Raw genomic sequence first — 27,541 nt, 5'->3', positions numbered from 1 at the left:
TCAAGGTGACCTCAGAGAGATCAGGTAGGATGGCAGCCCCCATAAGAATGTACAAAAAATTATATAATAAATATTAATAAAAGAAAACAGCATATTTCAGTATCTCTCTCCAATCAGTGAAAGAAATTATTTTCTAAATTCTCTTTTTTAGGGGTTTTACGACTAATGGCAGAATTGGCCAGGAGCAAGAGATGGTAAAAAATTTGAAACTTAAAAAAAAGTCATCACCTTTTCATTTCCTCCCAGTCCAACAATACTACAACCACCACAAGACTCCCCAGTGATGTCACTGTACACTGTTCACATGGAGAAGCACCGGGTTTTTTTTATATTTAAGGGGTACAAAAATAGCAAGTGTACCCACAGCCCTTACTGAAAGCAGCTTTCTGTGTACCTCATAGAGCTAAAATCTTACTTCCCTCCTCCAGGCTGTGCTGCCCTGCTCTGTGGTCATTCTGTCCTTAAGATGGCTGAACATGCAGGAGCATGTGACCATTCCCTGCCCCAGGGTCCACCATAGGCATATACAGGTTCAAAGGTGGACACTGGGGGTGGAGTATGGTCCTCTATGGAGTATCCTCCTCTATGTCGACCATCTTATGGACAGACTCACCACAGAGCAAGACAGTACAGCCTGGAAGAAAAGAGTCTAATTTTAGCTCTATGAGATACACATTTTTACTGACCAAGTGGCTAAACCCTTTAAGATAGGAAACCCCTTTAAATTTCACAGATTTTTCTTTTAGCACCTATCCAAACTACAAATTGGCTAAACCACTGTAAAACATTTACATCTGATTGGTAGCTGTAGGGGTCCTGTCATAGGAAACATTTTAACCATTATGTTATTTGGTTGAAAGTTCAGACATTAGTTTGGATTTATTTATTTATGTTAAAAGTTTAGGAATCTATGAACAATGCTATAAACCAGCTGAGATTAAACCAGCAGAGAGGACAGTAAGATATGAGGTCAGAATGATTTTAAGGGTATAGTCACACACAGTATAAGTGTTCTGCTGTGTAAATCAATATAAAGGAGGAACGCAGCATCAAATCTGCAGTAGCATATCAACAACACATGCTCTGAGTGTGATTATTGTGAATCCTGATGGTGCATATGACAGACGCATCCATAGGAGCTAGAGATTAGCGAACTTGCCGAAAGTTCGGGTTTGCACAAACCTGGTTGATTGGCATTTCAGTCCCGTTCCCTGAAGAAGGTGGATGCAGTCCAAGGACTGCCTGGAAAACATGGATAAAGCCAAACATGGATAAAGGCAAGTTTTGGCAAATTTGTTTACCTGATGGATGCCGCACAACCTTTCGACAAGTGCCCCGCACATGCTGGTATACCTTTGCTTGTGTATGGAATAGGAAGCAAACCATGCTGCACAAGTAACCAGTACAAAAGTGTACAATGCAGGATCCTTTTTCCCATGGATAATGGATCCCAATGTATACCTCTGACAATCACTGTAAAACAGGATGTGAAAAATTAAAATTTAGATAATCCTGCCAATGATAGGACAGGGGTGTCTTCAGCTCCAAGATGGCTCCCTGCACAGTGGGGAACATTGCTGGGTAGAGGATACTGCTTTCATCGCTGGCAACTCACATCCATTTTTCTTATTTTGGAAGTCAAGTAAATAGATTATACTCTGTATTACTTTGTATATTCTGCAAACCATTAATGGTCTTCTGCTTATGTCACAGGAACATTATTTTATTATGTGAATATATATAGACTATTCATGTACCTTTTTTGTCATTGTAGAACACTGGGAGATCAGAGCTTACAATAGTCCTCAACCAACTTAATCCCAGGATTAAGCCTCATAATGAAAGAGGGGAGGATGACTACAACATGGAAGACATTCTTTTACTGTTGGTCTACATGTACTCTGTGACTGGAGAAATCGCGATCAGTAAAGATTTAGAAGTAGCCGAAGGTCAAGTGAAAAAAGTCTTCATACAATGTCTGTGTGATGAGCCAGACCTGAGTCCTTTGCTACAGAAGATAACAGGTTAGTAGACAGATTTCTACCGTCCATGGAAAAAAGTTTTGGCCATTAGGTGTCTCCCTTCTCTGCAGTCTGGTGTTCACTACATGCTCTTAGGGGATTTTTGTCTCTAGTAACAGAGACACCAAGACAGAACACAGGCAGGCTTAGCTACTGCTTTGTTAGGGAGAGAGTGAAAAAAATCCAATAGGTTTCATTGGCACCGAATCTGATGGAGATTTAAATGTCAGTTTAAACATCTATTTTTCTGTTTGTTTGTCCTTTTGAGGAAGGGGATACCATGAAATGTGTTATATTAGGACATACAATAAAAGTGCCACAGGTGTTAGCTTTATTAATTTATGTATTTATTTACTGTTTACTTGAACTCCTCAAACATCAGCAACTCTGAGGTGGACCTAAAGGCATATAGTTGGTTGTAAACTGCTCACAACCATATCATGGGAGAATCCATTACCCCTTCCCCCATATGAGATTTTTGGCAAATTTGTTACTCTTCACATTCAAAGAGTCATAACTCTGATACATTTCATTTTATCATGAAACATACTGCAAAACAGAAAAAAAAATATATTTCTGGGCTGAAATTTTAGGCCAGTACAATTACAGCAATAGGCGGTTTACTTTTACTTTTTGCCCTTTTTTACTTTAAAAAATTCAAAATTTTTAATGAAAAAAACCATGGCTTTGAATCATCATATTCTGATCTGTATAACCTTTAATTTTTTCATCTACAAAGAAAAGTTATAGCTCTTTTTTTGCAGTATGATTAGTAGGTTTTATCGGTACCAGAAAATCGTCAATTCAGGTGTTTGATATTATTTTTTGTTTACGCCGGTCACCATGTAGGATAAATAATTTTTTAAATTCAAACTATTCTGCATGTGACGATATCAAACATGTTGTTTTTTTGTTTATGTTTCTTATTTGAAAATAGAAAGAGGGGGTGATTTAAACCTTTAAGGGGTGAGGGGTGCTTTTGGTAGTAAGGGGTGCTTTTTCCACACTTAGTAGTGGAAAAACGTGGTAAGATTGAGGTGCTTTTTCCACACTTTTTAAGTTTCCCTAGGGGACTGCAATCATTAGATTGTATATACTCATAAATGCAATGCTTCTGCACTATATACAATGACTGCCTGGCTGCCATAACAAGGCATATAGATGGTCGCTAAGAGATTAAACAGCTGATTTGAACCTATTCCCTGTTGTCAGCCCTACTACCCTGTGAGGTGCCTTGCATCTGTTTTTCTTTACACTTACATTAAAATAATCAAAACACATGTAGAACTAATAAGTACCACCATTGAAGTTGTGTTCTTCATGTATAATGTGCTGTACACTTTTAGATAATAAAGTTTCCTTGTTTATCCCCATTCCTCATATTTTCCATTACAGGGAACCTATTGCAATACTAGGCCAGTCATTGTAAAGTAACATCTCATATTAATTCACTGCTCCCTTCTAATACTCATGTGGATTTGGAAATATAATTTTGTTGAATTTTTGAAACATCCGGGTCATAAGCAAGACTCCAAATTTCAGTGTACAAACCTATTTTCTGTGTTGCGATGTTGTTATGTTGTACAAATAGTTGGGTGCATTACGTAAATCCCAGTCGGACCTATGTGATGGATTTTTATACCTGATGAGTTTCATATAAGTTGATACATATGTTCCTTATGCATCTGGAATTGTACTTAGACTTTTCTATGATTAATACTATTCTCGTCTTATGGTTCTCTAGGGTAGACTTTAACTCAGGACTATGGTTTATTTCTTTTGTCCCAAAAATGGAATTTCTTTTCCCTTAAATGTAACTTTTCCACATACTCTAGATATTCTTAACACAAACCTGTCACCATGAAAATACAGTCCACTTTGCCAGCAGGATGTTATTGAGCAGGAGACTCTGAACAGATTGATATATAGTTTGTGTAAAAAGATTCAGTACAACCTGTAACTTTTTAAATGAAATCTCTGGTCGTACTGGTTTAAGAGTCCAGGAGGTAGTGTCACCCAGTGATTGACAGCGTTTACTCTTCTGTCAGGGAAGAACACATTGCTAACAAGGAGGTATAGCTTTCCAGAATAGTAAAAAATAAAAAAAAAAACTTCTGGTGACTGTATATTAAAAAGCTGGCTATTTCAACATATTTGTAAATATAATATATATTAAAGCCAACCCATTTAAAGGGGTTATCCAGGATAAAACAGTTGATTGGCAGGACCCAACTCACAGCTTACCGATCAGCTGTTTGGCGCCCACACTGCACTGAGAATGGAACCGAAAGTAGTTGGCTCCTTTCTCTGTGTAACAGCGGGTCCTCCATAATCTGCTTCTATTGAAGTGAATAGGAGCTGAGACTGCAGTACACCATGTAGATACATTTTAGCATGAAAAAGCGTTGCTTAAAAGTGCCTAGTCAAAGTCAGGGTCAGATGGTTATATAACGTGGTGTGACTGATCATCAGGGGCCAATACTGTCAGGACTCAATCTTCCCATGTCCCCATAGTCTCTCTCTCTCTCTCTCTCTCTCTCCTCTCTCTCTGTCCAAAACAAACTGCCTGGACCAGCACAAACTGGCAGCCTGACCTTCCAGATTCCAGTTTTTCTCCACTGCTCATCATAGCAGCTTGAGTGCTGGGTGTTGAGTGGACTGTGTTGTGGTCTCAATTTCAGGCACCTTCCTTGTTTACATTTGGCACCTTCCATTATATATCAAGCTCTGCTCATGTCTGTTTTGTTACTTCTGTTATTCTGCCCTGTCATAGGCGCAAAACAATGAAAATAATGTCAGCACTAAATATGTTGCTTGACGGACACTAGTGGTGCCCAACAAATCCCACAGTGTTTTTTTTTTTACAGGCAAAATAGCTCCTCATGGTGTATTATTTTGGCCTCTAGTCTGAAACAGGGGCTGCTAATGGAACCTTCAACATGTTATACTGGTGCTGCTTAGGCTGCAGGAGTTTTATAATCTCCTTAAAGGTTTTATATAGGCTTAGAAAAACATGGTCGCTTTCTTCTAGAAACAGCATAACTCCTGTCCTTATTATGTTTGTGCTTTTGCAGCTCAGTTCCATTGAAGTGAATGGAGGTGGTGCTGTTTTTGAGAGAAAATAGCCATGTTTTTGTAACCCCGGATAACCCCTTTAACAACAGACTCTTTATTACACTGCTATTACAGTTCACTGAACCCTCTTCTGTTGCTGACAATATGGTGATGCATAGATTCTGCATAGATTGGTGTTGAATTTTGTAAATTTTTTATTTCAGTTTTTACTTGCCTTAAGAACCTTTTAATCCGCATAGACAATCTAATGATGCAAAATTTTATTTTCACCTTACAAACATGTAACGACTTGCCGTTTTTAGTTGGAAGCATAATTTACACAGAGGATTTTTTAGTAGAAAGATCATGTTAGTGAAATTACCCAAAATCAGTTACATTTGCAAGCATCAGTTTTGTCTTCCAACCATTATAGAGAACAATGGTAAGAATACAAGAAAAGCTCGATGCCATCAGTTATGGAAATTTTCATAAAAAGAATATAGCTACATGCTTGATGTCTACACATCAAATGGAAGAACATGTGGAGTTTGCTTTACATTATTCCATGTAATTTTCCAATCAAGAATGTAATTAGAGCAGTTCAGGTTTTATTATTATGTTGTATTGTTGAGAAGTATAATGAGCCTTTCATTATATAAGTAGCTGGAGAGTTCTCCATATGACCCCTCCGGCAGAAGATTTATGCTAAGTGACCACCATGGCTGCAGTAGTTTTTCAGTTGCTCGATTAAAATTTCACAACCTTTATATAAAATGCAGCAGATAGGTCAAGGGGTATAAATATTGAGAAATCACCTCTGTCTTTTGCCCTTAAGAGGTCAATAACTTAACAAACCAGCAATATATCTGTGCCATGCTTCCTGAAACCTGCTTAAATTGGGTAATAGATGTCACAACTTGTCACATCACTATGTAACTACCACTTTCTTAATAGCATACTTTAATTGCTAAATTGTACGATCGGTAATAATATGGTTCCACAAATTCTTGACAGTATGTTTGATAAATATTCCATTTACATATAATTATACAATAATATAATACAATAATTATATAATAAAATACAAGAATAAAATTAGATAAATACTAGGTGTCCCAAAAAATTATAGAAACTTTTTGGAATGAATATAAAGCCAGTGTTTATTGACATACGGTTCATTTTCATGGTTTAACCCTTTGAGGACCAGGCCCAAAATGACCCAGTGGACCGCGCAAATTTTGATCTTAGTGTTTCCGTTTTTCCCTCCTCCCCTTCTAAGAGCTCCAGCACTTTCAGTTTTTTATCTACAGGCCATGTAAGGGCTTATTTGTTACAGGAATAGTTGTACTGTGTAATGGCGTCTTTCATTTTACCATAACATGTATGATGGAATTCCAAATATATATGTTTTATTTATATAATGGGAAAGGGGGGTGATTTCAACTTTTATTGGGGGAGGGGTTTTGGGGTAGTGTGTTAGTGTTTTTAACTTTTTTTTTTTTACACATTTGAAGTCCCTTTGGGGGACTTTTACATAGATTAGTTTGATTTCTACACTGATGAATGCTATGCCATAGGCATAGCATTGATCAGTGTTATTGGCGATCTGCTCATTGAGCCTGCCTGTGCAGGCTTAGAGTAGCAGATCGCCGATCGGACCGCACGGAGGCAGGTAAGAGACCTCCGGCGGCCCGTTTTACCGATCGGGACCCCCGCAGTCACACTGCGGGGGTCCCGATCGGTAAGTGACAGGGGACTCCCCCTGTCACTTACACTTAAACGCCGCGGCGTTTAAGGAGTTAATGACACGCGGCAGCGCGATCGCTGCAGCGTGTCATTACCGGTGAGGTCCCGGCTGCTGATTGCAGCCGGCCCCCACCTGCTATGAAGCGCGCTCCGCTCCGGAGCACGCTTCATAGCGGGAGAAACACCCAGGGCGTACAGTTACGCCCTAGGTCGTCTGGGGACAGACTTCCATGGCGTAACTATACGCCCTGGGTCGTCTAGGGGTTAAAAGAATCTGTTGAAATAGATAATTTTTTTGTCAACACCTATTATCGAACTAATAACCATTCTGATCCAAACACGGTAAATAACGCAAAGCATACATTGCAAACATCAAGAATCATTTTGACTCATGGCTGCCCTCTGTTCATAGACTCTGACCACTTTTGTACCATAAACATTATATTTTATGTATCTACATGAATAAAGTGTAGTGGCATGATGTCTTTTGAACACCGAGGGTATACTACTGAACCTCTTTGCTCAATGCATGTGTTCTCAATAAGGTCGGTGTCCATATTACTATGAAAATATGAGCATGCTCTATTTTGTCTGTAATAAAACTCCTCATCCTCAACGACTTCTTCAGTGTGTAGTATAGACATATTGCTACAGCACAGCCAACTAAATGGCAGTCGCAGTGCTGTCAGAGAACAATGAACCAGTTCATTCCTTCAGTGACAGCACCTCAAAATGAAATGGGCGCTTGATTTTAAAATTTGTGGCTCATGAACCTTTTGCCACAGATACATTTCCATCAACCTTTATTGCATTGTGTAGCATGTTAATGTCTGTGGTCTTCTAAATGTTTCTTGTAAACACTCTGAACAGTTCTATCTACTTGAAATTTATCTCTTAATTCAAGTGATGGCAAGTCGGTAGGTGGATTTGTTTGATATTGTCACCTAAACTTCCCTTTCCATTCAACATAATTTCAATTTAAGTTCATTTTGTTTAAACCTTAGTCTTAAGGTCCCTATACAACTTATACTTTTGTCAGGCGTACCTGCCACCCATGTTTATGGGGCTCTCTCGGCCAATCACCGACAGATGATGTCGGTAAAGATAGGGGTCAGGCATGATGGAAAATCACCACAGACCCCTTTGTTCTGAGAAAGATATGCTGCATACAGAGCTGTCTGGCCGCAGCTTAAGCCTTCCCTCCCCATAGAGAACACAGGATCGCTTAGCCATGCCGAATGTTCCTGTGTATGGGGAGGACCTGGGCTGGAGATACTGTAACTGACAGCTAAATGATCGTTCGCCCAACAGTTATTGAAGGTGTATAGAGACCTTTTTCAAATTGGATACATCTGAAAAGGAGTCGAAATGAAGTGGAACACCCTTTATTTAAAACTGAATATTACTGTTATGTAATTTTTTAACCCAATTAAGTATCTGTAAAACACGTAATAACATCATTATTTTGACTATACACTCACCTGTTCCAGTCATCACTCCTTATCCTTAGTTTTCCTTGGCAACCCAGATAAAAAAATAAAAATAAAAAAAGGTAAGTCTCTTATTGTACTGGTACACTGCTCAGTGTAGTGACCTGTCTAAGTGTCTGTGAAGGCAGGTTGGGGGTCATAAATCTTCACAATCAGTTTAGTTAGTAACGTTTGTTTCACATTTTGACTTTGGAATATCTGCTAAAGCCCTGTTCACATCTTGTTTTGCTTTATATTGGTGGTATTTTTTGGGATACTGACAAAAGGTATACTGACAAATCATTGACTTGGGCCCACTGGAGTAGCTGACCATGTAATACATGGCAGCTGCCCATATAATCCATGGAAGGGCTAGGTCGGATCATCTACCCACTCAGCTTCATACAGACTCATCATACATCAGTAAAAGGGGTAATCCCATGAGTAAGTGTCATATTAGCCGAAGCGATTTTTAACGATAACCGATTGAAAACAAGGGCTTTTGGGAACGACCTGTAATCGTTCACCATAACACACAACGATAATCGTTAGTAACGATCATTACTATGACCGTTTACTCCTTTTAATCCCAGCAAAAGAATGAATGATGTGTACATTTAGCAAATATTTAGTAAATGGTTAGCGAACGATTAGGGAACGATTTACAATGATTTTATGGGCAGCTTAAAGATGAATCAGCGACGCACAATTTTCCAATCGTTGCCTGTGTACACAAGAAACCATAATTGTTTAAATTTGAACAATATAACAATTTTTCAATATAACAATCTTCCCGTGTAATGAGACCCTAAAAGTTATCCCCTACTTGCAGGATAGAGGATAACTAACTGACCAGTCAGGGAGGTCCAGTTGTCCAGGTCAAATGTTCTCCATGTGATTAAAGTAACAGTCTGCACTATTGGCCGCCACTCTATCCATTCTATATTGGACTGCCTAACATTGTGAAACACTGATATTAGGACCCCAAACAATCAACTAGTTTTAATCTAGGGAAAACCACAGTTAAGTGAAAATGTCTTGAAAGTTGCATGTACATGCAAGTCATAGTATTCTGTTTTGCTGCTGTTGCATAAAACCGATTACTACAGTTTTTGTACAAACTTAGCCCCAACCTTACTAAATGTAATATGGTTCAGGCCACAATATGGCCACCTCTGTCTGAATGCAAGGGGTAGACTTGTTTGACACTGGAAAAGCTCCTTTTCTTTTTTTCCTTTTTCTGTAAGACAGGCATAAATCAAGGCTTTGTCTCTTTCTTAATGTTCTGCTATACGCCATATTTCCATTCCAAAGTAAATACGTAGTGTGGATTCTGAGGACAAATCAAAATACATGTTAACTTCACGAAACCACATTTTTATGTGAAACAGTAATACCTCATGTATTTTTGTCTAAGTCAGCTCTCTTGCACATTCATTGTCCACTCGAGTTTAGCCTTTGAGGCCCAGAAAAGGAGAACCCTTGGCAAGTTTCCTCGTAGATTCCTGTATTCTCTATCCTTACCTGTTCATGCACTGCATATAGAATATATGACTCCTGCCCTTTGCGGTTTCAGGAAACTTTTTCACATAGTCTTCTTTCGAAAAATAGTACATTGCGACCTTGTAAATCTCCTCTTAATTAAAGATCGAAGACTTTGCTTTAAATCCCTTTCTGACTTTCTTGGCCTTGTGCCGACATCTGCTCTCCTATTAACTGTACTAATAGCCCATGGGAATGTTACCCTTTGCCGGAGCCAATTCTCCTATTTGTCATTAGTAAGATTTAGAATAACCTATAGTTTTAGAGACCATTGGGAATAACATTAAGTGACACTGCCATGATAGGGCAAAGAGTTCTGTGCAATAATCGGTTCTAGCAAAGCTTGGTAATTAATATCCCTGGATGAATATTTTTCTACTCCTTTTAAGACTGCAGTGGAACAAGTTGCAGACTCATGTGTCTTTAAAAAGGGTGATGGATTCATTGTGCTTTCTGTGTTTCGCTCCTTGGATACTGTCCAGGCTTGGTTCGCTGGCCTGTACTGCATAATGCAGCTTTCCAAATGAGTTCTCGATTCAGCATCAGCAATAATATCTATATAATCTCCCCTCTCGTTTTCCTCCGTTCTGGGTTCATATGTTACCTATTTATTCTTCATTCAGCACCTGGTCTGAATTGGCCTCAAACTGAATGGTAATTTTCATTGAAGTGTTTATAACATGCAGTCTTTCTTAACATGAGACATATGCCTGGAGCTGTGCAGGCCCCCTGTACTTTTGCCAACTTTACAAGTCAGCCAAGTAGAGCAGGAAATCCATATACTGCTACATTCATTAGTCTGCTGTTATTATTTGCTTTTTTTGCACATGCAAATATCTCAAGGATTTTTCTTTGTTCCAGGAGCTTAATACTTCACAAGGCAAATATGATTATAGGAGATCCTAGCTGTTAGTAGTATTGATTTAGAATTTTTGTTAAGAACCTATAACACTTCAGTCCCTAAAGACGCTGACTTCAGACGACAGCTTATGTTTTTCTCGGACAAAAGAGGTCACATAAACTGTATTTATTGACATTGGCTGCATGTCAACGCTGTCTGTTTCTGGACAATTACTCCAGACGTTCAGAATGTGTGTGTGTGTGTTTGTCCATTTCTGCTGCAAGTCGCAAGTGTACATATGTGATTGCTTTTATGCCTAGTTTATGTTTCATGAATTAGGTGCAATTTTATTACATCATTGATAATTTAGAAAGTTGTCTTTGTTTTTTGACTTAGAAATATCTGTCTGTATTGTGAACACCAGACAGGGCTTGGCAGTGTCCTAGGACCTTCTGTGCTTACCTGCCTACAGACAGTCTAAGTGATCTAAGGATATTGTTTGTTCTGCCTTGTGACATTATCAGTCCCAGGCATTGGAAGTCTGTAGGCACATCCAGATAGCTAAGGAGGAGGATTAAAGGGGTAATCTGGCATTAAAAAAAGCACGTAATGCTTGGTTGGTATAAATACAACTATACTTACCTACCTCCACTCCTCTGCAGGTACCACAGCGACTCTTACTTTATCTGCTTCTGTCTCGCGCCAATTGTCTCTTCTGCCTGCCTTTTGCAGATATTTTTAAAATTTTCATGAAAATTTCAAATTCTGATTTTATTAGGGACCAGTTCAGTTCTGAAATGGATTTGTGGGACCTGTATGTTAGTTACCCCCATAAATCTCTCTGCTGTAAAAACTGCACCCCTCAAAGTATTCAAAGTAACATTTCATAAGTTTATTAACCCTTTGGGTGTTTCGCAAGAAATGTATGCAAGTTGAAGGGGAAATTTAAAAATTTAATTTTTTTGGCAGATATACTAGCTGAGAAATACCACTCACTATTTATTCCCCTTATTCCAATGTTTTTAGAAATCCCCCATATGCGGCCGCAGTACGTCACCTGACCACAGACCTCATACATGACAGAGATCTGGTGAACTTTGGGGGCTTTTTTATCTCAGGGTTTTTTTTAGCCATTTGTGTAAGACAAGTGGATGTTTCCATCTGTACAATTCTGGGGGACAAGGAGGAGCAGATCTCCCTCCGGATTACTCATAGATGCTGCGCCTATGGGGTTAACTGCCCAGGGGGGAGGGAAGTGCGTCTCCCCTCTGGGTACTGGCAGCGGGATGCAGCTGTGTGAGACAGCCTCCTCCCACTGCCTGATCGCCACTAGGGGCAGCGGGGGGAGGCAGGGAAAGGATGATGTTCGGGGAACATCATTTTGCAGGAACTACCTGCATTACATGACGTTCCCCGAACGTCATATTGTGGCAAGGGCTTAAAGGACATGTATCACCTAAATTTTCTTTTACTGATTAGAGTCAGATACTATAACATGGTCTTTTATTCTAATCTGTTTCTATTTTTTGATTATTCAGACTCATCGGCAATAGACAGTCTGTCCCCTAGAGAGGAATGTGAAACATTACTGAGCAGACTCATTCCACAGGGAGCTGCTTTTGTCTCCAGTATCTGCTGGTGTCACATGTCGCTGCAATGCTGTACAGATCACTTTACAGCAGCCTCCTCTTATCACCACAGACACAACAGGAAGTTTCAGCCTAGTCTAAAGCCCCTATTACGCAGTTGATTCAGAGGAGAAAACGGTTGCTCCTCATTCCCTGCTTGCTACCAGCGCAATTACATGTGTCGTCAGCTAGCAGGTAAGTGCCTGGGGGGCTGCCTGAGTGATCGCTAGATCGTCCAGGCAGTCCATAGAAGATAGAGACGGTCTGCTATTCTATTACACAGGGTTACGGCAGCATATCACTGCTATCGGGATTGTTGGGCTTTCAACATGTTGAAAAACATTAATCAGCCGACATCGTTCATGTTGGCTAATCATTGTCTTCTATTACATGAGACGAATATCGTCCATAACTGCCTATATTGACCGAATCTGACCAATAATCGCTTTGTGTAATAGGGGCTTTAGTCCCAGTGGTGAGAATGAAAACTGCAAGATGTCAAGATAATTTTAGATTATAGATAGCAAAGTGGGAAATTAGAAAAAATTCAACAAAAATCCTTAAAGAGGACCTGTCACCCCCCATGCCGGGGTGACAGGCTCCTGACCCCCTGCTAGATCCCCCTATACTCACCTAATCCCGAAGCCCGGCGCACGCACACAGCAGAGTCCGACGCTAATAGAGAATGAATGGGGAGTCCGATGCTCCGTCATTCTCTATGGGCATCGGACTCTCCTGTCAGCATGCGCGCCGGGCTTCGGGAGCTGAAGTCTCCGTGACCCGACCGCATTAGGAAGTGGGACCCAGCGCGATTAGGTGAGTATAGGGCGCTCTAACGGGGGGTCGGGAGCCTGTCACCCCGGCACGGGGGGGTGACAGGTTTCCTTTAAAAAATGTTTAAAAAACGTGTTTAGAGTAAAAAAAAATAAACATCATTCAAACAATAAGTTGTTTTCTGATGACAAATTCCCTATGACATATGAATACAACTCTAGGCTCTTTCCCTTTATCTACCTAAAGCTGATATACAAATATGTTTGTTATTGTTTTTTTCTTTCTCCTTTGTGTTATGCCAAGAGCAAGGGATTTTCTTATACTCCATTCAGCAGCCCCCACCAGGAAACCCTCCATCGCCAGTATTTCCTTTATTAGTGGCACAATGTGAATCTAATCAAATATGGATTAGCTCTAGTACAGCACTGCATTTTGCATAAAAGCTCCGAGCTTTTATAATGGATTTTATATCCATGGAAAACTGTGCATACAATATGTGTGTAAAACTTTACATACAGTCTTATGATCCATACTGCCTAGCATCAGGACATTGACTACAATACTTGGACATTTAGCAATTAACATATAATGTTTAGTGCAAACTTGGAAAGAAGTGTTTACAGCACCACTACAGGATATATGGGGCATTACATGATAATTATTTAAATCAGTGTCTTGTCCTCCAGAAACGTGAGATTTGTAGACATTCTCCACTCATCCCAATCGCTGCTTGATTGACAAGGACGGGAAGTATGTGAGGGAGGAGTAAGGAGGTGTTACAGCTTGCAGTAGATCAGGAGCTTGGGAAAGCCTGTTTGACACATTATAGCAAAGAACAAAAGCATTTTCCTACAATGTGGAAGCACAGTCAGATGTATGCGTCTACTTGTCCTTGGATCCTGAACTGCAGCTGACTGATTTACTTTCAGGAAAAAAAATTACACTTTGAATTTATTGGGCTATTTTTTTAATAAACATACAAAAGAGAGATGAAAGGCATCAGATGTTTCCATCTTTTAGGATCTTGGATCTACATAAACAGGTAGCACCAACCATTTTCCAACACACTTTTGATTACATTGAAGCAAATGAAAATGGGATGGTATCGACTGCAGACTATGGGGTTCATACATATTCTGTTTATAGAGCAAAGTTCCAGTAGAGTATAGGGGCAAGTCCCCCTTAAGCATTATCTCAGTGCGATATAGGTGTCTATTTTAAATGAGTAAAATACAAGCGGGTGAGTGTGTGCGGGCCTACCAGCTCTACTAAGAATTTAAAATATCACTGATAAAATTAAATATTTGTATCATAGAAACAAAACTAAGAAAGACTGACTTATATAGGTGTTCCTTAAAGGGCACACATGAAGATGTTTTCGCTTCCCATGACTAGAGATGAGCGAACCGGCCGAGGTTCGGGTTCGTATGAACCTGAACTCTCAGCGTCTGATTCTCGCTGTCTGCCCGCTCCGTGGAGACGGTGGATACAGCCTAAGGACCATCTGGAAAACTGGGATACAGTCATAGCCATAGGCTGTATCCCAGTTTTCTAGGCGGTCCTCAGGCTCTATCCACCCGCTGCACGGAGTGGGCAGACAGCGGGAATCAGACGCCGAGAGTTCAGGTTCATACGAACCCGAACCTCGGCCGGTTCGCTCATCTCTACCCATGACCAGATGAGTTTCCATAGTGGAAAAGCCCCCGGACAAGTAGGATTCCCACTTAATCATATACAGGTGGTTAGTTGGGATGTCATATATGACCGGTAAGTTGAGGGATTCTGCTTACTTAGCAATTCAAAGAAGTGTAGGCTTAGAAGAAGGTCAGTATCCAAAGCTGCAAAAGGACTTACTGTATATGGGAATAATAGTTCCAGGTAGAGGGAGAGAGACAAAGGAAGGTTATTTAAAAAAGTTATTTGCAAGAGCTTTTGTGTCCAAATACACACGGAGAGTTAATATTGGCGCCTTCTTGAGCAATTCAAAAACTTTCCCAGAGACGTATAGCTGTTAAAATGAGGGGGTGCTGACACAACACAGGGTGTATGTAAAGGCTGCCATTGTGAATTGTCCTTATTGTGCATGTAGCTTATCACCCTGGCCAAACCCTGCACAGCTGTGGTGTCTGACTAGTTGTATGGACGCTGCACGTGGATCTCATTCGCCTCTTTCTAGTCTGTGTATCTGTTTGGGTCACCTTTTCACTTCCCACACATTAGCATCTCCTGTACCTCGTCCATTAATTCAAATGGCTGAAGACAAGTTTTCTTCCAATCTTATTAATTAGTAGATTCCATAATGGATGTTCACAAAGCATCTGTTTCCTCAGGAAGACCCATCTCCCACATACAAATTGCACATACAATGTCCAGCATTGATCCGCCCTACTGAAAGGAACCCGCACAGCTGCAGCCCCGGCCACAACAGGCTTCTTGTTAGTGGAGATAACGCTGCACTAATGTTATTCTGCCCACTCCGTTAACTGGAGGGGCTGCCCAATACCAGAGACAAAACACTCGCACTACATTAATGGGGCTTCAGAGGAGTGCAGTCATGGTCTTTATCATATCTGCTAAGATGTGTGGGTCTTACAAGGAACAAAAGCAGACTCTGTATATAGCGTTTTTAAATGTTATCTTTTAACACTATTGCTCCTGTGGAAACTTTTTTTTCTTCCCATCAGGGTCTTATTTTATAAATATGAAAGGCTTTTTTTATGACTTTTATAACTGCTTAGAAGATCATTCAGGAGAGTAAGAGGCTGGAAACAGCCAGTCTGAACAAGACAGAACATACTGCAATGTATGTGGAAACATAGAAGCACAGAAACATTGACTATTTCCAGCAAAAAAAAAAATAAAAAAAAAAATAAAAAACTTTCTGGTATTTCTAGTCTACCTTTGTATTTAAGGAGTTCTTCAGAGGAAAAAAATAAATTGACTTGTGTCATAAAGTTTGACAGATTTGTAAATTATTTCTTTATAAAAAAGAAAGACTCAAGTCTTCCAGTACTTATCAGCTGCTGTATGTCCTGTGGGAAGTTGTGGCTTCTTTCCAGTGTGACATGAAACTCCCTGCTTCCACCCAGAACTGTCCAGAGCAGTAGCAAATCCCCATACAAAACCTCTCCTGCTCTGGACAGTTTCTGTCATGGACAGAGGTGGCAGAAGAGAGCCCTCCGTCAGACTGGAGGAATACAACACTTTGTGCAGGACATACAGCAGCTGATAAGTACTGGAAGACGTGAGTTTCTTTTTTAGAAGTAATCTACAAATCTGTGTTTGTTTGAGACATTCAGGTCTCAAAAGAAAAATGAAAATTTAAAATGAAAATAAAAAAAGACCTATATGAAAATGTATATTATGCCTGAATAAATACAATAGTACATACAATGGACCGCACCAATTTTCATTTTTGCGGGTTTTTTTTTTCCCTCCTTCACTTCTAAGGGCTCTAGCACTTTCATTTTTCTATCTACAGGCCATGTAAGGGCTTGGTTTTTTTTTCAGGAGTAGTTGTACTTTGTAATGGCGTCTTTCATTCTACCATAACATGTATGATGGAACCCCAAATATATTATTTAGGGTACAAACCCACTTGCCGGATCTGTAGCGAGTCTCCTTGCTGCGTTTTTGCAGCGAGACTCGCTGCAGATCCCAGCCCTATACTTTCATTAGCAGAGAAACTCGCAGCAGGGATGTACATCTCTGCTGCGATTTTGTCTGCAGCCCCATTAACCCCCTAGCCGCCGGACATTATACATTACCGGGTCCCCGTTCCTGCTTGCTTCGGGGCTCCCGGTGTCTTCACGGCCTGCCCGGCCAATCAGTGCGCTGCGGCAGGGCATGAATCCTATGGGAGGGCTCATGCAATGTCATGTCAACTCCTTGAGCGGAGGCGCGTGAGCCCTCCCATAGAGTCTCCGTTTGACACTGAGGCAGGCAGAATTCCGCTGAATTTACTCATTGTGAACTGGCCTTAAATGTTAGTTACCTGGCATATTAATAATAGAGATATGGGAACATGCAGAATATTGACTAATATAGGAGTCTGTGTACTACTGTTATGTGGCTCTTCGGTTGTGGTATACTTAGAGTTGTGGTTTTGCAATAGTTGAAGGTCATAGTCATGTAGGATAAGCCAAATGGTTTTAATGACAGATACTTTTTTTTTGTTTGCAGGCATCAAAATCTAGAACATCTTTTTATGCCAGCACATCTGCTGTTATTGCCACAAGAAGGTCTTTGAATGATGATCTTTCTTGTATATCTCTGCTGACAGGATAAGATAAATTATGTTTGTTGCATCCTATTCTCTATAGAGATGACACTGGATGATCTGTCGTTTTAAACTGAATGTTCCCTGTATATCTTCAAGATGAACTTCTATTGAGTCAAGTGTCGACAAGTGTCCAAACTGGCACTAGAAAATGTCACAGCAGGATACACATCACTGACATCTGCCCAACACATGCAGCGCTCAGTGTAGCATCTCCGTTTAACCCCCTTACAACCCGCCTGAGCTTCAAGAACCTGGGGAGTTTCTTCTTTATGCTCGTGTTCTAACAGGCATAACTCCCCCCACCCCCCTCAGTGTAGCAGTATAGGGGCTTGTTTGTTGTGGGACAGGTTGTATTTTAAGTGGAAACATTTTGCAAATTATATGATTTATCTTTTAATAAAACAAAAACATTTTTGGGGAAATGCAAAATAAATAATAAAAATAACAATAAACAACAATAAACAAAAAATAACAATAATAATCAATTAACCTTATAATCTCAATTTAACTTTAACTTCTGTGGCTCATTTATAAATAAAGAATGCTACTGTTGGTTTTACTCTTATACAGCTCAGCCCAGAGGGTCTTTACCATGGAGGTTGAGGTTCAGAGATATAGGTTACGGTTCTATCAGTTCAGATTTTTCCTCTGAATATTGGAAAAAAACTTTCACGGTTAATGAAATGCAATCTTTAAGATGGGTTATCCTAAACTGATAAGTTTGATCCCCAGGATAAGAAATAACAAACTAGTCAGGGGGGACCCCAGTGGTTAGACAAAATCTATTGACTAGAGAGCAGTGCGCAGGTGCGGGCCACACACCATTTATTCTCTATTGGTCTTCTTAAACTTTGACGATCTCAGTTCTCGAGTCATTTCCTTCATTCTCAGGGTCAGTGGGAGTTGGACCCCCATAATGAGCTAGGTATTCCCCACTCTGTGAATATGGGATGACATTAAAGTTTGGAATGACACTTCAAACATTATTATTGATTTGAGGTTAGTAAGATACATACAATAACAGAACATCTTGAGCATTTGGCTAAAATTTGCCCTGTTTGCTTTAAATATTTAGTCAGGTAGCTAGAAGTCTGTTGTGGAGCCACTTTAGGCTATAACAAGCTATAACATCTTCCTGCTTTTGCCTTTCAGTCTCTATCAAAGGAGAAGTCCCTTGAAAGTACAAAAACTGCTGGCAGGTGGGGGCAGGAAAATAACAAACAAGTGAACTCACCTGTCCTCGTGCCTCTGATGCGTCGTTTCCAGGTACTGTTCACATTAACCGGTGACTGGCAGCTGTGCTAACTGCAATGTCATGTCCCTTGCTGAGTGATTGCCCGCCCAGCCAATCAGTGACTGGGGTGGGACACCGCCCCAGTCGCTGACTGGCTGAGCAGGTCATCGCTAAGCCGGGCCGTGGCGTTTCAGCTGGAAAATCCGGGTATGTGACGTTTCAGCTGGAAAAGCTGAGTATGTAATGAACCCAGTTTCCAGCTGAATATGACAGCAGGCTGATGTGAACGGGACCCAGGAGCGGCGCTAAGGACAGGTGAATTCACTTGTTTATTATTTTGCTGCCCCCACCAGCCTGCCTGCAGTTTTTGTACTTCTGTGAGACTTCTCCTTTAGGCTGGGTTCACACTATGTATATTTCAGTCAGTATTGTGGTCCTCATATTGCAACCAAAACCAGGAGTGGATTGAAAACACAGAAAGGCTCTGTTCACACAATGTTGAAATTGAGTGGATGGCCGCCGTTTAATGGCAAATATTTGCTGTTATTTTAAAACAACGGCTGTTGTATTGAAATAATGGCAGTTATTTACTGTTATATGGCGGCCATCCACTCAATTTCAACATTGTGTGAACAGATCCTTTCTGTGTTTTTAATCCACTCCTGGTTTTGGTTGCAATATGAGGACCACAATACTGACTGAAATATACGTAGTGTGAACCCAGCCTTAAAGTGTTTGCACCTTTTTATTTCCAAAGTAAATTTCATTAATCTGAGGCTGCAATTTATCTTTATTTTATGTAGGGATAAATGTTGTCATGTAATTACGTCAGTTCTTCATTATTAAGTCTAATGCATTTAGTCCACGGTAACTGACTTAATATGAGCGGCACTGTGCATAAGGCTGACAACACACCATAAAGCACAAAGACTGTATATACAGTATTATATTTCAGTAAGATGAATTATTGTGTAGAAAAGCTGGTCTAAAGTTACCCTACACATAATTGGACCTAGCTTATTCCTTGAACATTAACCAGATAATGTTTGATCAATGGAAACATTATCTGCAAAATGTTAAACACAGGTACGTGGTTTCCACCCCTGGGATGGGGGACTGATATTATACGACTTTTCACCTTCAGGTGTATTTTTGCAGCAGAAATAAAGCCAAGAGAGGCTTAGGTATCCCGTGCAGATTAGTGCTGAAAGTAACATTTGTATTCCTACAGTTTCAGTTTTATGACTCAAAATGTGTAACACGTTATACTCACCACATAAATGTGCCAGCTTTTTTTTCTTCTACATTATGTGTTTGAAGACTATTTTTTATCCTTGTTATTTTACTAAAGGATCTACATCACCTTGATATATTCTATATTCCTTGCTAAGGTGTATGAGTATACCCACTTAGGGATTTCACTATTAGCTGGTGGGGGGGGGCTGCTTCAAATAGCAGCTCTAATGCTCTAATGGACTCTATCAGTTCTTGTATTACAAGGATGAACATTCATCTGAACTGTATTTAAAGGGGTATTCCACTGATAATTCAAACGTAACTTTAGATATGTTGCTACCTATGGTGAGACTAACAATTCCTTACATACTTACATATTATCTATTCAGTCTCCTAACCCCAGTTCTTAAGCTGCTGCTCTTTGTTGGAAAAAAAATCTGTGTGTAAGGCTTTCTGTCTGTCTGTCTTTCCCTCCTCCCTTCTGAGACTGCTGATGTAAACAAAGAACTGACTGGCTTTATCTGCAACTCTGTAGCTTCTTTGTAATGCTGTGAGGATCAATCACAGTGAGTTCATTAGCAACTTGACCTCGGATTAACCCTCCCAGCATTACAAAGAAGCTACAATGTTGCAGATAAAGCCAGTCAGAGACTTGTTTACATCAGATGTCTCAAAAGGGAGGGGAAAGGAGGAGGAGACAGAGAGAAAGGCTTACACACAGATTTTTGTGTCTTTAGTAGAAAGCAGCTGCTCAGAGTCTGGAGAAGGAGGCTGAATAGATAAAAACAAGTGTGGAAGGAATTGTTAGTCTTACAATGGGCAGCAAAATATCAAAAGTTTTGTTTGAGTGGAATACCCCTTTAAACATCTACTCATTCTAAAGTGAAATTTATTGAAACAACTATGCAGAAATTGAACTGTTCTTTCTGGCCCAGACTGACATTTTGCCTTGTGTATGCCCTAATGGCTTAAAATGTGCGCACTGGCACACACATAATCACACCATGTCAGTCCAGGCCAGGAGAGAACTGTGCAGCTAGGAATTGCTACAGAGTTCTCTTAAGTCAATCTATACACCGCTCAGCACTGGCTACACCTCTCTCTTTTGCCCATGCTAGCCTACATGCTGCTGCACAAAGCAGGAGCCAGCTATCATGAGCCGTGAAGAAGTGATGGTGGTAGTGTTAGTGATTCCACAGTTCTCTCTCCCTATTTCACTTACTGCCTTGCAAAGTTGTGTAGATCTGATGCTTATGCTTTCCCAGAAGAAGAGGTTGAGTACATTGTACACAAATAGTAGCATAGGGACACATTCACATGGCTGCAGCGCGATTCATACTGCATTATCAGAGGTATACATTGGCAACCTATAAAAACTACGACGTGACTCTTACTGCTCATGTGACGCATCATCATTACATGCGGCAGGAGCAGTGCTTTAGAAGCTTGGGACAGCCCCCAGGGCACCAAACTTCCTAATTAGCATACCCATTTTTTGTGTCATTATTGTGAATAACACAATGGATTTTTGTAAAAAATAGTACCACTGTGATCAGTGTTACAGCACTTGCTAAGCAGATTCAAAGGTCAGGATGGGTACTGGTGGTGTTAGATTCTCTTGTACCAAATCCACTCCATAGATATCAGGCCATCTGCACTTCACACAAGGAGGCTCTTTTCAGCTCTGCTTACCTGGTCCGGGTCAGCTCTACTCCACGTTCCCACACCTTGGATCCTTCCGTTGGCGCATCTATAGGAGCTGCAGTAGTGCATGTTTATGGCGTTTGATAGTGTTCTACCTATCTGCTAGCACAACCAGATCAGGTGAGTTAACTCCTATCTTGTATTCACTCATGAAGGTTTGGGAAACATACCACACTAGGTAGCGCCCATCTCTCCCTCACCTCTTTTACAGGTATATCTCAGCATAATTTGGACAGGTTGCCAGCATATAACTCCCACTGGTGCAGCGTAATTTAAACCTACCCCAATGCTGTGTACTACTATGTAACGTAAGCTATATTATAGACACTATAAGATGGCTGTCGCTATTTAATGGCTTGATGGTTGTTTTTTGTATTCGGCTTTACAATGTGGAGATTATTTTCCAAATCTATTGCATTAATAGTGACAATTTTTTTGTAAATGAGTGTGGAGCTTTCCTGGTACATATGGCAAAATTGCACTACAAAGAATGTAGCCTTATTTCTTCTGCTAAGTGCAAAGTTGCACTACAAAGAATGTAGCCTTATTTCTTCTGCTTCCAAACCTCACCTCCAACAGTGCCCAAGGACAGGGATCTACAGTTGGCCCTAGGGCAGTAATGGTATTTTAGCATGGGACACTTAGGGCCTTGGTGTCTAATATTTTGCACAAACCCCCAAATCTCTGACAAATGGACTAGTGTACACATACAAGTGATATACTTATACTCTGGATTTATTTACTCCTGACACATTCTGCTCATGGATTCTTCCAGAGAACGTGTCCTGAGCCACCTAACAGCGTAACGGTTAATTTGTTCGGCGGTGATTAAGAGATTACCACAAACATGATGTTCTTACAAGCATTTTACTTGAGTGACATGAATGTGTTTTCTAGGCCACAAGGAACATTTGAAGCTGTGTATGACTAGCTTCCTTCCCGTTCTCTCTTCTGGCGTTAACACAGAGCCCTAATTATTAAAGACATGACTAGCTTTCTTTGTTGTACAAGAGCTCGGCCATGTTTCCCTCCTCTTTACAAATGTCTAAATTCACATTTTCTAAATCCCTGATGAAAGCAAACACACTGAACCGCTGTAGAGCTACTTGTTACCGTCCAAAGCAAAAATATTTCTAAGACCCTTAAAAAAGTGTCCGATTCTTTATACAATCTCACACCCTTGTCTCTGCCACCATGAGGGTCAGATTGCTTCAAGGATGACTGTGCACAGATTATCGGAAATTTCCATTTAAAAAAAGCATATGTCTTCTTTTTTTTTAAGTTATACAATATCTTAAAATATTTCATCTTCACAGTGTTTGGTTATCTATTTCCAAAATCTTTTTTTCCAGTAAACTTTGATTGTGCATTAATAGGTTTAAGCAGGTTGTCTGTCCCTGAATGTGTCTATAGGGTGGAGCTTTTAAAGTACTGTACACCTTCAGTACCAACGGCTCTCTTTTTTGGTTTTCGAGCCGAACACTTATGGGTTTCCAGTGGAATGGTAGGCATTGGCAGAGGCTTATATCTCGGAAAACAACTGAATTGAGCAGTTGAAATCCAACATGCCCAATCCTTCCTCCATATCGCAACATAATCTGCTGGGGGAGACTTGGGTGGGTTTGCCTGATTTTTTTTTTAGTGAAAGAGTATGGGCACTTGTTCAGTTTGATCAAATTATTTATATTTCCTATACAACACTGCCATTTTCCACAGTGCTCTAGAGAGATTGACGCCATTTATATTAGTCCCTGCCCCTATTACATTCATTGTTTTCCAGCAACTGATCTCTTACTTGTCAAGATCTGCAGGAGCCCAAGAAGAATATAAAATATTCTAGTAGTATGCATAACATTTCTACATGGGAATACTCCTTTACCTTAGAGCTAGACAATGGAGGTTTAGTTACGAGGGTAGCTTTGCAGGCCCCTTATTTCCTTTAATTCTTTTTACATTGTGGAAGCAATGTTACATCTCACAAAATAAAATTCTGTACTAGCAGCCTGTAGTAGTGATTTTACCATAAACAGGTGATAACTACAATCTTTTGATTGCAAGTATTATAATCCATAATTGAAGGCCCTCTTACACTAAGCGATTATCAGGCATATTCGGCCGATATTGGCTGTTACGGACGATAATCGTCTTGTCTATTAGAAGACAACAATAAGCCGACATGCACAATGTCGGCTGATCGTTGTCTTTCAACATGTTGAAAGCTCAACAATCTAAATAGCATGCTGCCGTCGCTCCGTGTACTAGGAGCGCCGCCAGCAGACCGCCGCTATCTTCTATGGGCTGCCCGGAAGATCTAGCAACAGGGGAACAAGGAGCAAGCGAGCGCTCTGGTCAGCTCTGGTTTGGTCCTCTGAAGCGCCCAGTGGAATCGGGGCTTTAGAGTATCAGTAGTAGAGGATAAAAAGGCCAGTGTGGCTATGATCCTCTACAGAATCTGTGTTGAGAAAACTGTAAACTTTAATAGAAGAACACGATTTATATAACTCACATCTGAAGAGGCATTAATGCCTTAAAACCTTTTATGTAAACGGTGTGCATCAACAGTTTTACCAACATACTGATTCTGTTGATCATTGGCAGCGTGCTGTGCCAGATATTCTTTTCTACTGACATTGCTCCATGTTGGATGGAGTCTACAGCTTTCTCTGGAAGGCTGCACTTAATACATCTACATACATCTATAAGTTGTGTCTAACACACTTCTTACTAAGGAGAGCGCCCCCATCCCACAAGGGGTCTAACCTGTCTGCTGTGCTGCTACCCGTGTATTGACATGCTGTTAAATGAGGAGCTCTTCCATTTTTTGTACATATAGATGTTCTTATGGCCTGTCCAGGGAAAGAGAAGAAAAACGTTGGTTCTCTGAATTTATCTTTTGCCATATGTTACACCTCTTTACTTGTGAAGGAGATAAACACTGTATGTGCCTCATCTAAAAATAGCAGAATGCTAAAACTGACCTTGGAGAAGAGATATATAAACTTCCTTTAAATTGGCTTCTTGCTGTTATCCAATGAAGAATAAGAGAGCCTTTCCAGTTTAGCTTTTCTAAATTAGATCAAGATGTCTCAAGGATTCAAGGCTTACATTTTAATGATATTGGACAGAAATTATTCCTTTAGTGTAAGAAAACATAAGCCATCCATCTCTTATTGTTGTATGTTAAATCTTTTGCTTTGTAACATAATCTAACCGTACTCTGACTGTCTGGGAGTAAATTAATTGGTTTGGTCAGTAATTTTTTTTGTTTTTTATTACCTCTTTTGTTAAAGTGTCACGGTCGTTATAACGGTCAAAATCTAAATCAGCAGTAGATGTGATATAAAGCAAGTTTGCAATTTACATTCTTTTTTTTATTATTATTATTATTATTATTATTATTATTATTATTATTATTACTATTATTATTATCATGGAAAACACTGCACTTCCTGTTTTCTGAAAAAACAGTCAGAAAATATGAAGTCCTGTGTTTCCCAGGGAGAAGGCAGTCATGTAATTGATGGACATTTTCAGCTGTGCCAGAATACCTGTGTTTAGTCTGTTTTTTTTTTCAACTTGCACACGTCTACAAATCTGCCTTCAGGAGACTGGACCTGGATTTCCGGTAAGTACAGCATTGTTTTAAAGCAAGATAACAACAACAAAAATAATGAATGTATTTTGCAAACTTGCTTTATTTCACATCTACTGTTGATTTAGATTTTGGAAGTGATAATGACAGGTACACTTTAAGAACAGGTTTTCACTTTTCAGATTAATATTGGAGATTAATCATAGTGATATAAAATTTATAATGTCACACTAAATACCCAACTTATACTGGATGTTATGAAATGAAACCTGTGCATTATAAGACTATGTCCGCTCACAGTATTTTACTCAATATTTTTCAACCAAAACCAGAAGTGGATTGGAAACACAGAAAAGGCTATGTTCACACACTGTTGATATTGAGTGGATGGCCGTCATTTAATGGCAAATAATTACCATTATTTTAAAACAATGTAGAGAAAAAGGGAGAGAGGCCCTCGTGTGATAACTTCAGGGAAAGGACCAGTAGCACAGTAATAGAAAACTGCTCACCTTGTTGCCCCTTGGGCTTTGTGCATATCTCCCCTCACTGGTTATGGGGGTACCAATGTCAGTGTAATCTACAGGAATTTCACTGGAGAGGAGGCTGAGACATCTGAGGGCTGCTAAAATCTGGTAGTACCAGAACGGGATACTCCCAAATAGGGGCCCTTGTAACACAGAAAAAAAAATGGTACTAATTGTTAGTGCTGCCCAAAAGAACATCTTTATCACATAGTAGTCCAAATCTGAGCATGCAGCATTTGATTAGCGGTGCCTGAAGAAGTTCCAAAGGAGCCTTAGGGCTGCATCCAACTTCTGCAGCCACTGCCGCGCACTTGGGCTCGGATGGACCTGCTCATTCTTGACTTGTGCTCATCTTTATTGCTTACCCATGGTCATCTTTTATAACCTTAGTATGTTAAAGGGCATGCCCACCTTTAATATAGTTTTCCTGGTCTAAATATTGTATGATCTTGATTATTAATTTCAGTAACTTTTGGGATAGAACTGTAAATTCTTTGTGGTAGTCAAAACAAGCTAGATGACATTTTTTCCATTCCCCTCTAAGTGTGTCAGGAGCCGTACCACATGCCAGGAAGTACATTAGCTCGAGAATTAGGAAGACCTGATAAATATGTCAGGCATTTTCAGTTATTTCATCTAATATCTTGGCATTTACTGTTCGGATGTCATTTCTAGTGATGCTCATTTTTGTACAACCACAGAGCAGTGGTAAATGCTCCCATATAGCTGCAGACAAATGCAACTAATTGGCTTTACCATCAGCCCTCCATAACGACTTATTAAACCTATAAAACATTTAGACAATAGCAAATAATATAATAGTAATTTGATGCATATGTGATGGAAATGAAAATCTGGTGTGTTAGTCTGTATTCGCTTTGCTTTTGTACCGATTTTTCACCACTTTTTCTTTGTGAAAGATTAATCCAAGCGAGAGGTATTCCAAACGGCAGTTTCCAAATGATGCATAAAAAGGAATAGAAATATGTGCTGCTAACAAAAGGAACTGGATCAGTAAATGCCCCCCAAGTGACCCTTCAGCAGTAACCATGATCCCCCTGATGAGCCCCTATGGGTAAGCAAACAGTGATTTCATGGTCATGGATCAGGCGTGGGCTCTCTGCATCCGGAATCATTTCAGTAATATACATTTTCATGTGACACATCATATGGCTGCAAGTCAGCCTCCAAACATTTAACTACTTTGGTCCTCGAGAGTCTTTAAACACTCTGATGCTTATTATCTTCATCATTCTTTTACATGTTCTTTTTGCAAAATTAACAAGATTATTTAACTCTTTCCTTCTCCTTACCTATCCATTCATTATTTTTCTTATTTGTATCCAGTATGTGTAACCCCCTCCTGCCGTTGCACAGTAAATTAACGTCGCGGCAGCCTATGCCTAAGGCTGCAGAGACGTTAATTTACGATCCCTGGAAGACAAAGGCACAGAAACTGCGCCTTTGGCATCCGCGGCGGGTCCCGGCTGTCAGCCGGGGAACCCGCCACAACTGTCAGCACTGAAGCCGCGCTCCGGTGCTGAAAGTTAACACTATACATACTGTGGTCAGCATGACTGCAGCATCTTAAGGGCTTCAGACAGAGAATTCTTACTCTCTCTGTCTGATAACCATCAGGGCTCTGCGATCACATCAGGCTTCTAGCATCTTGGCTAGGGAGGCCAGCGGAAAAGGAAAACAAGGCCGCGTGTCCGCGAGCTCTGCCCCCTCCCCTGCCAATGTTACAGCGGGAGGGGGCAGAGCTATGGACTTCAGCTTATGGAATCATTATGATCCCATAAGCTGAAGTCCAAAAACGACCTGGGTATTGAGGAATCAATGTCCCATAGTCGTGAAAGAGTTAAGGGAGTCTGTCAGCTGCAATCCACTT

The 27,541-nt window shown here is 40.2% G+C and overlaps 1 protein-coding gene across 1 annotated transcript in view; it reads left to right on the top strand.

The window, feature by feature from the left end:
* Positions 1–27,541, top strand: part of SCFD2 (sec1 family domain containing 2) — a 398,883-nt gene that overhangs the window by 147,862 nt on the left and 223,480 nt on the right. Inside the window, 1 exon segment of the mRNA XM_069977619.1 lies at positions 1,775–2,024. Coding sequence (XP_069833720.1) covers positions 1,775–2,024 — 250 coding nt within the window.

Source organism: Dendropsophus ebraccatus, chromosome 7 (genome assembly GCF_027789765.1).
Source record: "Dendropsophus ebraccatus isolate aDenEbr1 chromosome 7, aDenEbr1.pat, whole genome shotgun sequence".
Taxonomy (NCBI): Eukaryota; Metazoa; Chordata; class Amphibia; order Anura; family Hylidae; genus Dendropsophus; species Dendropsophus ebraccatus.
Note: the sequence above shows the minus strand (reverse complement) of the source record. Positions and strands in the feature narration are given on the sequence as shown.